The 13,863-nt window shown below is 34.1% G+C and overlaps 1 protein-coding gene across 2 annotated transcripts; it reads right to left on the minus strand.

Moving 5' to 3' along the window:
• Window positions 1-1,027: 1,027 nt before the first annotated feature.
• LOC105344066 (D-beta-hydroxybutyrate dehydrogenase) lies at window positions 1,028-12,906 on the minus strand. 2 transcript variants are annotated; one of them, XM_011451645.4, is made up of 9 exons: window positions 12,754-12,906; window positions 10,608-10,778; window positions 9,478-9,599; window positions 7,949-8,074; window positions 7,355-7,458; window positions 6,745-6,817; window positions 5,340-5,401; window positions 4,713-4,763; window positions 1,028-3,143 (listed from the first exon to the last, which is right to left on the minus strand). In XM_011451645.4, the coding sequence occupies exons 2-9, from the start codon at window positions 10,769-10,771 to the stop codon at window positions 3,051-3,053; spliced, it is 795 nt and encodes a 264-aa protein (XP_011449947.2). In that variant the 5' UTR covers window positions 10,772-10,778; window positions 12,754-12,906; the 3' UTR covers window positions 1,028-3,050. The 2 variants fall into 2 exon arrangements, with proteins under 2 accessions (XP_011449947.2, XP_011449946.2); XM_011451644.4 differs by lacking the exon at window positions 12,754-12,906 and having other exon boundaries at window positions 10,608-10,949.
• Window positions 12,907-13,863: the final 957 nt, after the last annotated feature.

Genomic DNA, 13,863 nt, shown 5'->3' on the forward strand with positions numbered 1-13,863 from the left:
TAACTATTTGGTATACCGGAAGCTTTTACTTTGACTCTGTTTGGTTTTTTGTTTACTTTTGAAGTTGTGCTATTTATAGTAACATTGGCGATTTGCCTGCATACAGCCAGGACTCTCCTTTCAGCAAAGCCCGGCTAAAAACGATTAGGCCAGAAAAGCTGTCTAGAAAAACTTGTGTGGAAGCATCATCAGGTAGTATAGATTCAAGCTTGTTCAAATCATGGTCACCGGGGAAAGAAGGGGGGGGGGGTCAAGGGGCCAAATGGGGGAGCATATTTTTATATAAGAATATAAAGAGAAAAATTTTATTTAAAAATCTTCTTGAAAAACACTCAGCTAACAAAGCTGAAACTGTGTGAAAGGACAGGTCGAGCAGATTAAAGTTTGATTAATCCATGATTCCCTGAAAAAAGAGGGGCCACAAAGATGGGATTTTTATATGGGAAGTGAGAAATATTTTCTCACAAATACTAAAACGGCTGAGAGGTCTAGTATTTACCATAAATATACTTGTGGATAAAATCGGCAGATATTTTAACTCTACTGTACAGAACTGAGTTCTCAAGATATTTTGATTTGCTGCTGTAATGCTGATTTGATCAGAGTTATGCTTATTGTTGCTCTGGTGAGCGATGTGGCCTCTTGGCCTCTAGTTTGTACTTAGTTTAATGTATGTGAAGCAAAGGCTACTCAATGTTTAGAATGGTCAATATTTTTTCCATGTCCAGATGGTTTGACACATGTGTATCAATCAAAGAGTTTCCAAGACTATATACAGAAAAATATTTGAAAAATTAAATCTCAAAAATCAGAACCTTGTCGGTTCCTTTTATTTACTAAGTCTAGACGCTTAGGAGATACAGAGCTCATAATTCTTAAAACTTGACAAACTTGACATTAAAATTTTGGCAGGCCATTTGAAACACCTTCGTCAAGCATTTGTACATCGGTATTTGGAAAAGTAAAATTTAGAAAGAAGAAATGGAGACAATGCCCCTCAACAATATGCATAACATGCGACATATGGTTCATTTAACTCACATTTTATTCAAAATTACATGCTTTTGCATGTTGCAAATTAAAGAGGAACACTAAAATAATGATATTTCAAAAAAGTTCACCGGTAATTGTTCAATGAATTTCATATTTTATCTAAAATATACATGTACATGTAGTGGAATATCGTAATACAAAGAACAAGTCCCATGGGCCACATCGCTCACCTGAGGAACAATAGGTATGATCAAATCAGTCATAATACAAACTATTTGTACAATGTACCGTAATACATGTAGATCCTGTATAAATAATATGTTTATAATCATTAGTCACTTTTCTAACAGGATGATTTTATAATCAAATCACATGTTGAGTATTGCAGTTCTCAAAACGATCCTTAACTATTACTCTATGTGGGAAATAAACCTACATCAAACTCAGAACCTTCTTGTAAAGCCGAAGTAGTGTCCTGGGGCCAAAGTCTTAACAATTATAAAGAATCATCTGGCTGATTAGTTTCTGAGAAGATTTTTAAAGATTTACTCTATGTATTCCTATGTGAAACTTCGACCCCCCATTGTGGCCCCATCCTACCCCCGGGGGTCATGATTTTTACAACTTTTAATTAACACTACCTGAGGATGCATCCACAGAAGTTTGAGCTTTCCTGGCTGATTAGTTTCAGAGAAGAAGATTTTTCAAGATTTACTCTATATATTCCTATGTAAAACTTCGACCCCTCCATTGTGGCCCCACCCTACCCTCAGGGATCATGATTTTCACAACTTAGAATCTACACTACTTGAGGATGCATCCACACAAGTTTCAGCTTTCCTGGCTGATTAGTTTATGAGAAGATTTTTAAAGATTTACTCTATTATTCCTATGTAAAACTTCGACCCCCCCCCCCATTGTGGCCCCACCCTACCCCCGGGGGTCATGATTTTTACAACTTTGAATTAACACTACCTGAGGATGCATCCACAGAAGTTTCAGCTTTCCTGGCTGATTAGTTTTGGAGAAGAAGATTTTTAAAGATTTACTCTATTTACTCTCTTTACTCTTTTTAAAGATTTACTCTATATATTCCTATGTAAAACTTCGACCCTCCATTGTGGCCCCACCCTACCTCCGGGGGTCATGATTTTCACGCCTTTGAGTCTACACTACCTGAGGGTGCTTCCACACAAGTTTCAGCTTTCCTGGCTGATTAGTATCTGAGAAGAAGATTTTTTAAGATTTACTCAATTATTCCTATGTAAAACTTCGACCCTCCCCCCATTGTGGCCCCACCCTACCCCCGGGGGTCATGATTTTTACAACTTTGAATTAACACTACCTGAGGATGCATCCACAGAAGTTTCAGCTTTCCTGGCTGATTAGTTTTGGAGAAGAAGATTTTTAAAGATTTACTCTATTTACTCTCTTTACTCTTTTTAAAGATTTACTCTATATATTCCTATGTAAAACTTCGACCCTCCATTGTGGCCCCACCCTACCTCCGGGGGTCATGATTTTCACGCCTTTGAGTCTACACTACCTGAGGGTGCTTCCACACAAGTTTCAGCTTTCCTGGCTGATTAGTATCTGAGAAGAAGATTTTTTAAGATTTACTCAATTATTCCTATGTAAAACTTCGACCCTCCCCCCATTGTGGCCCCACCCTACCCCCGGGGGTCATGATTTTTACAACTTTGAATTTACACTACCTTTCAGCTTTCCTGGCTTAATGGTTTTTGAGAAGAAGATTTTTGAAAATTTCTCAAAATTTTTTAATAATTATCTCCCCTTCCAAAAAAAGGTGTGGCCCTTAATTTTCACAACTTTGAATCCCCTTTGCCTAAGGATGATTTGTGCTAGGTTTGGTTGAAATTGGCCCAGTAGTTCTTGAGAAGATGTGAAAAGTGTATGGACAGACGGACAGACAGACAAAATGTGATCAGAAAAGCTTTCACTTCAGGTGAGCTAAAAAAAAAACCGATCTTTCAAAAAAGTTCACCGGTAATGACTTAATGTCATAATAATATGGAAACGAAATTAGTAGACTTTGATCACGTGGCGTTAAGACCTCCATCAATGGATGTGGATGTCCCCGTCATATTGTCAGCTCCGGAGGAACAGAGGTACATTATAAATGATGCTATCTATAAAAAAGAAACACAAAACTGTCAGCAAGTATTATTTTATAACGTTGTCATTTCTTTATGTGAGTCACTCAAGTGACCAATTGCCATTGGTCTTCGTCCGCCGTGCCGTGCATCGTCCATTAAAAATGGTTAAACATTTTCAATTTCTTTTTGAAAACCACAATGTCAGTTGCTACCATTTATGATGTGAAGCATTTCTCTAGAATAAGAGAAATCTACGTGGTGAAAATTATTACCTTACCACCTTTGGGGTCTCCTTGGCAAGAAAAATATGTAAAATATGCCAATTTTGTGAAATTCATTTCCATTGTCTTTGGGTTCGGGATTCACGCCCTAGGGCGAAACCACATAGTAAAAATGTAATAAATCTTAAAAAAGTTTCTTTTCTACCCCTCTCATATATAGTGAGAGAAACTAAATGTAAATACATGGTTATGTCTACATGTATAATCCCTTTGTTATTTATATTGTGATATTCATGGCCTCTAGGTCAAGGCTCGTGGGTGGGGTCAATATTACCATATAGTGAAAATGTATTTTATATTAGAAAAATCTTTTTCCTTAAAATCATGAAAATTACAAGGTAAATTGACACTTAGGCATATTAAATCAAACATGTTCTACCGATATTTTATGTATTCCTTTTAAATTTTTCGTGCTTGTTTCAATAAACTGTATGGATATATTTTGGCATTTTAAACGAAACTGTGAATATCAAGACCAATTAAGGCCTGCAGGTCTCTTTTGACTAACTCTTGCTAGAATTTTACAATTTTTGGCTCCAGGAGGTAGGTTATAGAGAATTTGAGATTCCTGAGACTCTTGCCTCCTCTCTTTATGAATTGATGTTTGCAAACATCAAATAATAAAAGGAGGAGTAATAGTCAGAGAGGAGAGTCTTTGATTAATGTTCAGACTCCCGACTGAAGCTTAAAACGAAAGCATGAGACTCCCTGATAGGTCCATCTAAGGGCTATGGTACTCAGGTAATTGCAAAGACTTGTGGACCTCTTGTTTGTAAACTTATGCATATCATTCAGATTAACAAGACGATAGTATGACATGCAATTGACAATGCTGTTTTAGGATAGCTTGTAAACAACTAAACATTTGTGTCAAAAGAGAGACAACTCGTATCAATTAGTAAGCCGTTGGTCAAACAGGGAAAAATAAAACTACCTCACTCTTTCAAGATTTATACTTTTTCAGACCCTACATCACAATATGGTGATTAAAATATTTTGTTTATTTGTTTTTGTATCAATCGATTTGGTTGTATATCATCATAACTCATAGGTTCAAGTAACGGGCTTGTGAACCACAGATCGCCTGGTGGCTTTTGCCCACATAAACTGAATTAAATATTTGTAAATCATAATTTATGTTTAAGAATTGCATATTTTTCGCCTGTTTTACTTAAATAATTTGTGATCCTTATACATCATGCTATCTATCAGAATCAAGGAATTTTCTGCTAATTTGAGGAAACAATTTTAAGGTGTAGTGAATCATCTAAACTTGCATTATCTTACAATAACATTATTTGGTGTAAATCCAGAATCTTACCTGTGAACTACTTGAAAACCTTCTTGTTGGTAAAAATGTCTGTACAAATTCCTAAAACAAGAAAACATATGATGAATGAATTTCCCCATAGGAATTTTTAAAATATTCACAATAGTGTGAAATAATTCATAAATTGGGAGGGGGGGGGGGGTTTACATATTTCAGATACAAATATTGTATAACACGTGTACATGTATTCTCTGTTTAGAATATTTTAAGTGTCTTGATCCATGTAAATGTATATCATTTAGAGAGGATCATCATCTTAAGTAACATCTGAAGATTTAAGTTTGTTTTAGTAAGATTAACAGGCAATATTGACGTTATTTTTTTTTTTTATCATTAGAAAATACTTACATAACAATACATATTTATTATGGAAAGGGGGTTAATTTTTTCATAATGAGAAAAATAGACGTCAAGTGTCTATGGTAAAATAGCATTTCATTGCAATAGCAATTTGCTTTGCAACATACATGTACGTTTTATGAAAGGAAAAAAAATCATTTAGAATTTATTTAGAAATTATAGGTTGTATGTATGTCTAGAATTGATTTCATGGTAGAAGAAAATTGTATTTGAAATCATGATATTTTAAAAACAAATACTTAGTGTAGATAACTATACCCTGGCTTCTCGTGTCGATGTTTTCCTTTCTGCTGCATGGGTGTTTAACACACTGTCCATCACTACAACGACAGTTATAAGAATTAGGTTTGTTAAAAATGTAATCATATGGGCATGGTAACGACTTAAACTAAAAAATTTCAAAAAATTTTTCTAGTTTTCTAATGTTTACAATGCTTAAGGGGTGTATTTGAAATGAATGCTCAACCAAAATTTGAATTCAAGAGGATTAGATATAAGAGAGATACGGAGCTCATAAATCATTGTTATGTTTTTGCTTTTTTTTATCTGATTACATATTCTTATACAACATCATACTATCTGATAAAAAACTGTATTATTTAATTTTTCATTTATATATTTGCACTTTATATGTATTACCTTGCACCCAATGGAGAAGGCTTACATAGGCATTGCCTGCTGCCCAATCCATTTATGTAAATATATATTTGCACAATAAAATACGTTCAGATCAAATCAATGAGTATGCCATATGTTTCTTAATTTGTTAAATATACTACTTAAAGTTCTTTTTAAAACAGTTATATTTTTTGTAAATGCTAGCTCGTTTTATATACAAATGAACAGTTTCTAGTGTTTCTCACATTCAGTTTTGTTTTAAACCAGGTAATTTCTACTCAGCACTAGCTTTGTTATAAACATACTAAACAGTAAAGAATTGTGAGATTTGTATTTTGCTTAATACCCCTCGACTGGCACTAAAGTTTCGGTGGCCGTTGGAATAACTTTGATAACGAATTATATACATCAATTCTATAATATTTAATGTCCATCTCAAATCATGACCATGCCCCTTTCAGAAATAAAAGAACCTATTTATATCTTAAGTAGTTTTTTTTAATAGATTTTATTTGATAGATGGTACCTGTAACAAAATATAAAATGACCTTTCTTCATAACTTCAAGTTGGTACCAAAACACATTTGACCTTTCTAAAATTTAAGGTTTCAATATTACTTGTGAAGTGAAATCCTTAACTTGCAGACGACGGAAGTTTAAAAAGGCAGGGATATTTGGACATTTGTTCCTAAAATTAATGTCATTATGCATCTACTATTAAGATTGTTTTTTTAAGCGAAACATGTTTCATGATCTCCACTTATCCATATTTGCAAATAGTAAGTTCGGTCGTTGTAAAATGCTCCTGTTTTTATCAAACCCGTATGTTAAAAAATTATTCACGGAATACCTTAAGCAATCAATTTGTTTTGTGAAAGCAGCGCTTTTTGTAGTGTGTAAGTTAAATCCATCGCATAACTTTGATAACCTTACCACTTGTGACCAGGGGATGTTCTCAATGTGATTTTACAATTATATTTTCACTTTATAAGTAATTGAATGCAGGATATCAGCTGTAACCTTAAATCATTATAAATTTACTTACTGTCACCTTCTCTCGGTCCGGGGCATACAGCATTAACTGTGATACCATTTTCTGCTGTCTCAACAGATACGGCCTACAAAGAAATATTAATCTTCACTATTAAAATTGAATTTCTTCTGTGACATGAGCTATTACTAATATCTCAAGTGAAAGATTTTTGAATGAGAAGAATCATTGTTTAATTTTACTGTTGTCTATCTAAAGTGTTTTTATGAATGAACTCATTAAGGTAATCCATTTATGACTGAGATGAATTGAAGAGTTTGATAGATCTAAATTACATTGAAAACGTCTTCAATAATTATTATAAGGCTGACATACACCAAATTCAGGACACTGTATATGGAAAATAAAATAAACTTTTTGCACATTAATTTGTTCTGCAAGAGTTGTCTGCATTTCAAAAAAAATATTTTATAGGAAAAATTATTTGCTCAAAATATGTACGATTAGTCTTTTTTTTCGGGGGAGGGGGCACATTTTAAGATTTTTGGTTTGTTGCTACATGTATATAGCTTCTGGAGATTTTTAAGTTTATTATGCGTCAATCCATAACTGAGAACAAAACAATGAGAATCCTCAAGATTCGACTACTTGTGACCATGCTTACCCTCGTTAGACCGCAGAGCCCTGCCTTTGTAGTAATATATGCTGCCGCCTTGGGAATCGCTTTTAGTCCTAACTGAGACGAGACATACACGATACGTCCCCATCCTGTTTGACGAAGGAAAAATACAAGACGTTTGACAAATGGCCTTTGTGACAAAGTGCAAGTTTTACGAATTCTGGTATTGTAGCAATCCAAGCGATTTTCGAAAAATGTTTTCAGGTGACAGATGAATACAAAGATATTACATTTCCGGAAGCCTCAATGCTTCTATGTTTCATCAAAACAAATTTTTGAAAAATACTTTTGCTGATTTTTTTTTAAAATTTGAAATATACAGATGTGACACATATTTCATGCTAATAGTAATGTTTAAAGTTTAAAGTTCTCGCACATAAAGACCGATTTATCTTACTGGGCATCGGTGTTGTCGAAAGCGGTAACATACATATATAATACGTACACAAAATCATAGTTTTACCAATTAAAACGTATTACCGGTGAAATACTAGTAAATAATCATGTGAAATGCAGCTCGGATTTGATCATCACATATCTCAATTAGAAGATTCTGAATACTTCTATGTGGTACTATACCTTTTTTTTTCATTTTGTGGAGGATATACTGGGTGATCATGAATGCCGCCGTTAGATTGATGCTCACTTCCCGTTTCCACTGCTCAAGGGAAATGTCCTCTATCAGGGACCCAAAACTGAACGACGCTGGAAAACAAGGCACTGTCTGAAATGACCGATAGTAACACCTGTATGGTTGAAAGGTTTTCAAGGATCCAATGTTTTATGACTCTTAGTGATGTTATATCATTGTATATTATGATATTCATATTTTCACTTCGTAGATATTGAATACACTGGACGGGTAAAATTTGTATTCAAAACCTCACAGTAAGACAAATTTTTACCACATGATATTATCATGTATTTAGCTTTAATTTTCATATGCATGTTAGAAAATGTGATGTTTTTTATATACCTTAATCCGTATAACGTAGGAATTTGGCCCATTGGTATTACAGAGTTTATGATATGTATATGAATATTCATGAAACAAAAAGGGCGTTTTTCCAATAAATAAAGATATATCAATATAGATACATGTTAAATTAATCTGTTTGGAGCTTTTACTTCTTTACGTTATTGTACTTATTACGTGGACCCTGAGGTCCACGCAGAAAATATATAAGCGAGGTTAAACCGGATGCTATGGGGAAAATTTAGCCTGCGCATGAGCTAGCTTGTTCCTGTGCGTAATGGGTAGCTCAGGGAACCAGGCTAGCTTTACGTTTATCTGAATCGGAATAGGGATTCCGTGTTATATGCACACATAGGTTCATAGGCGCTGTATCATTAATTGTAAAGTTGTCGGTAAACAATACAGAAACAAAGTATTCCTTTTAAAGAAATGATTGGCATGTGATATGAACTATCAGTATTATGAAATAAGTTAGTGTTATGCCGAAACTACAACATGCATCAAATAGCATAATTTGCAATGTTTTGTTGTTTTCCGAATACACATGTACACTTAACTTTACTTTTATTGTAGGCGAGGCTAGAGAACTTCCCGATTAAACTTTTTAGGTTTTAAGCATTTCAGTATGACTGAATAATTATGTCACTGTATAAAAGTTAAAATCTCAAGAAAAATGCATCCAAATATGAAATTTTTAATTTACACAAAGCTGTCACTGCATAGTTAACGAAGTAGTGCGAATCGTAATGTGTGCGCAAATAGTAGAATTCACCGAATGTCTGATACTATACATGCAAACTTCATTCATAGATAGATCATAATTATTATAGAAGTATGAATCCTTAAAATTCTGAGATAAAAAGTCAGGGCTATACATACATGTACATGTATACGTAATACAACGTACAAATTTAGTGGTTAAAAGCAGAGGGCTAGAGTCGGTGGAATCTCTGATAATCTTAAGGCTTTCACGTTTTCGTTGGAAATACATGCAAATGGTCCACGTATTGCAGTCCTTTTTTTAAAGGACAGCAACTTGTTTTCAGCTTTTTTGTTCTTTTAAAAATCTGGTAATAAGCACCTGTGTCCCGCTACAATTGATAACAACCTTACTTTGTTTGACCTTCAATACCTGCGGCATTGATGAAGATGTCCACGCCATCCGGCCTCTCCTTATCAATGGCTTTGAAGAGCTTTTCAATGTCCTCTGTTAAAGTCAGATCACAAGCTATATATGTCATATTTTCCCCAGAGCTGGAAGAGCAAATTATATGTACGGTTGAAACTCGAAAACTAAAACTTCGAGGAACTTTGATTTAAAAAAAAAGATTGACAACCCCATCATTAAGGTTGAAAAATTGTATACTTGTACATTGTGTACTCGATAAGGCGCCAGTAATTTATGACCATTAAGTTATTGCATAATTATTTAGCTTAGTGTTAATTAAAAACTAATGAATTATTCAACTTGCAAAGTCTATTAGCAGGCAAATTAAAAATATTGTAGGGTTAGTTTGGCTGTTTTAGCAGAAATTCATAGGATCTGGCGACCAGCAAGAGTTGCTCTGCCTGGTAACATTTATATTGTCTTGCTAAGATTTCTTTATTCATAAGACCTAAGAGTAGCATTGGGACAAAGTACGTGTATTTGCACTGTGAATTAAATAAATGTTCTGACATTACTCTATTGAACATTGTAAGAAACAGAAGAACTCAATTATACAGTTAATGAACAAATCACCCTTAATACCCGGTTGTGCTAAACTGCTACAATAATTTTGTTTCTGCAACTTGGCAATGGAATTAGCAGAACTTGGATATTGATTTTCTTGGAATATTTTTCCTCACAGCGCGTGCATCTTGAAATGACTAATGCAAGTCGGATTTATTTGATCATTTCTCAAATACTATCAGGAGATACAGAGATCAATTTATCTAAATAAATAATTAGGTGTACATTCTGCATTTTCTTTCTTTTTCATGTCTCTCCCTCCTTCCCTCACGCTGAAATTTACCATGGTTCATTTATATACTATATTTTACACTAGTCATTAATTTCAATCATAAATTTAATTATTTTGTTCTAATTAGGTTTGTTGTGCGGGCCCGGATTACAATTTTTTCAAAACATTCATCGGATAAAATTTAATTAAAAACTCGCGGCAAAAATCTGGTCAAAAAGCCTTGCAAGAATAACAAATACTAATCACTTCAATTGTCTCCAGGTCTGCCAAAACAGCAATTACGATACATTGTACTCACGTGAGTTGTAGTTCCTCGAACAGATCGTCCACAGAATACCTAGGAAAGCGATCAGTTCCTATCACATAACATTCGGCTTCTACCAATCCCTTGACGACAGCTTTACCTATGTGTCCCGTTACGCCCGTCACCAACGCAGTTTTCCCACCTAGACTGAGCGACATTATTTTCCTGGTGGAGAAAAAATGTCCTAATTTACTACTTGCATTCAGTTTAGAGTCCATAAACTGCGGCGATTTCAAATAAAATGCTACGAAATATACGACATATCAAATGTAAAATCAAATCTAGGAGTAGTCTTCCAAATTAATGCAGATAATGTAACCGGGGTTTTTTTTTTTAAAGGAAACAGCGATGCGCGCGCATATTTGGCATCCCGAGGCAGATCAAACGATTTTTGTTGCATTGTTAATGATGTTTGTATCGCTTATTGAAACCCATCGGCCACATCACCCTGACCTATTTCATTAGGTAAAATATTTTTAGAGCATTCATTGTTTACTTTAGGGTTTAAAAATATCCTTCATATGTCGCATTTTTCCACTTATGAAAATTAGTTTTCACAAATAATTCATTGATTCAAACCTATAACATTTTGTACATTAATTTGTAGAAATATTTTGTTCAAGATCGTCAATCTAGCTTAAGCAAAGAAGACGAGTATTGTAAGTAAATATGTTAATATAATCTAAAAAATTTACAAAACATTAATGGCAATGATAAAATGGATTGCTCAAATTATTAAAATCATTCTATAGTCTGTCCCAAGATATTTCTGCAGCACATTTGGACGATTTTTAATTGACATACACATACCTGTGAAAGAAGTGCAATTGAAATAAGATGAGAGAATATCCAAGATAATTCCATTCACATATTATCATTTTTAACTCGGAAAAATTCACAAAAACGGAAAAAGATTTCTTACGGAGATTTTAAATGGGGAATGTTGACATCTTTTCTCCATTCGAAAGTCACACAAGATGCTCAATTTTTCAACGTTATCATCTGGGTCTGTTGCAAAACAAAATCCTCGCAGACATCACATTTTTTCGCCATGTAAGCTAGAGGGGGCGTTTTAAGAGAGAAATCTTGGAAATTGTTCATACTTTTGAATGAAAATCGTTCGAACCCTGAGGTATTTACAAATATTGAGTAATTATAATAAACAAAATGTGAATGGAGGATATCTTGAGACAGAATATAGCCATATGCCGAAAGGTTACATCAAGAAGTTTATTAATTACCATAAGATATTCTGATAGTAAAAAGTATAAATCATAAACAGGTATTCACTATATAATTTTTTATATAATTCTGCTAAATAGCCTCTAACAAGAGGTAGATGGTATAATATACGATTAAACTAGCCACTTAAGGATACAGTTTAATGCGTATCTGTTTAGCACAAATAGGATGGGGGGAAATGTTTTGTCTTAAATGAGAGAAAATAGATATGGTTATGAAAGGCATAACCTAAACACTATTAGTATTTCAGTAAAATCATCTCTGACTCTTCACAGAATTTATCGAATGTTCTAGCAGCTTCTGACAATTATGCGTCGGAATCAAAAGGAATAGATGCGTAATTTCATTATTTTTTTTTTTAGCTGTGCTCACATCTTGGACTTATGCTAATATTATAAATGATTGAATGAGACCAATGTTTAATTGTTATTTGCATGTCCACTATAGGAATACAAATGAATCGGAATAAATGTGAAACTTCACCTGATTGACATGAACCAAGACTGAACCATTATCAAACCAAGACTTTTTGATGCGTGCAGGGATTAAAAAGACACGTGTTAGGTAACTGAATTTCATAACTGCAATTTTATTGAATGTTGATAATATAAAGATTGATAACACGGTTTGACAGTTGTCAAGTTATTATAACATGATCAATTTGACACTTAAAAAGTACGACAGAAGTTCATTGACCGAAAGCGTTGAACTCTAAATATCAATGTTGATTTTTCACTCTACAGAAATTGGCGGTACCCTTAATCTTGAGATCTATATGCGCAGTTTTAAAATTTCAATTTTCTTAGGCGTACCTGAGATAACACGTTGTTGATAAGAATAAGAATTGCCTGTCTATCTCTTGATGGCAGTGTAAACAATAGCGTAAAAGATCACTTACCTTTGAAAGCTGCCCGTAACTATATTTCACACGTGTGTAACTAGATGAATGAAACCCACGCGGGCCTTTCGCATATAGTTCCGTTTCCTGTATTTTGACTCCGTCATCTTACCGTAAGTAGAGCGTAATATTCGCAGTTGACTTTATTACACCGATAGGTAAGACGCACTTGAATGTTCCTGTAAAAAACAGAAGTCTATTGGATGACTAGACTACCTGGTATCATTTTAGGTACATATATGTAACACAGGTCATTTGATATCATTGAACTTTATGGTAGAGGTTCAAGATAGGATGGCTAATGGTGTAGCATTTAACGGCTTCGATCTTGATTAACCCTACAATATAGCCCAAGAGCACGCTAAGTCGGTAGGTTCCCATCGCGTATGAAATTTATACGTTGTTTGATTTCACTTGTCAAATGATTTAGATTCAAATGCAAATCCCTATCAAATACATTAGACGCCGTTTAAAAATGTGTTATTATTTCTGAATTAATGGCCAGTTCGACAGACTACGAGCACGAAGCATATATTGAGGACAGGGGGTAGGGGGCCAATCCAAGACGCAGCAAAGATTATTCCTTATATTTACATATATAAAAGTGAATTATCACGGAACTGCCACCCCACCCCCCCCCCCCCCCCCCACCTTTTTTGGGGACCATATTGAGGTTAAAATACGGAAATGAACAGTTAAATAAGCATACTACGCTACCCGCTAGGATTGTCAAGGTTTAGAAAAGTGTCTTTTTTTTATTCTTGTCAAGATTTTTTGGATGAATCTGCCCCCCCCCCCCCCAATAAAAGTGTCGTTCGGTATATGTATCTTTTATTTCGAACTTTTTTTTATATCAAAGTTTCTATGTCTGATTTACTGTGCATATTTTTACAAACTTCAAGAATAAATCAACAGATTAGAAGTGTTAGAGAGAGAGAGAGAGAGAGAGAGAGAGAGAGAGAGAGAGAGAGAGAGAGAGAGAAGAGTTATATAAGGTTGAATTTGTAATGAAACTAAAAATAAGTCACGTGCCTTAGTACTATCATTCCTAAGAAAGTCGAAAAGTGGTGTAAAGCTTGACATTTTAATCGATTTAATATTTTTTTTGTT

Source organism: Magallana gigas, chromosome 5 (assembly GCF_963853765.1).
Source record: "Magallana gigas chromosome 5, xbMagGiga1.1, whole genome shotgun sequence".
Lineage (NCBI taxonomy): Eukaryota > Metazoa > Mollusca > Bivalvia > Ostreida > Ostreidae > Magallana > Magallana gigas.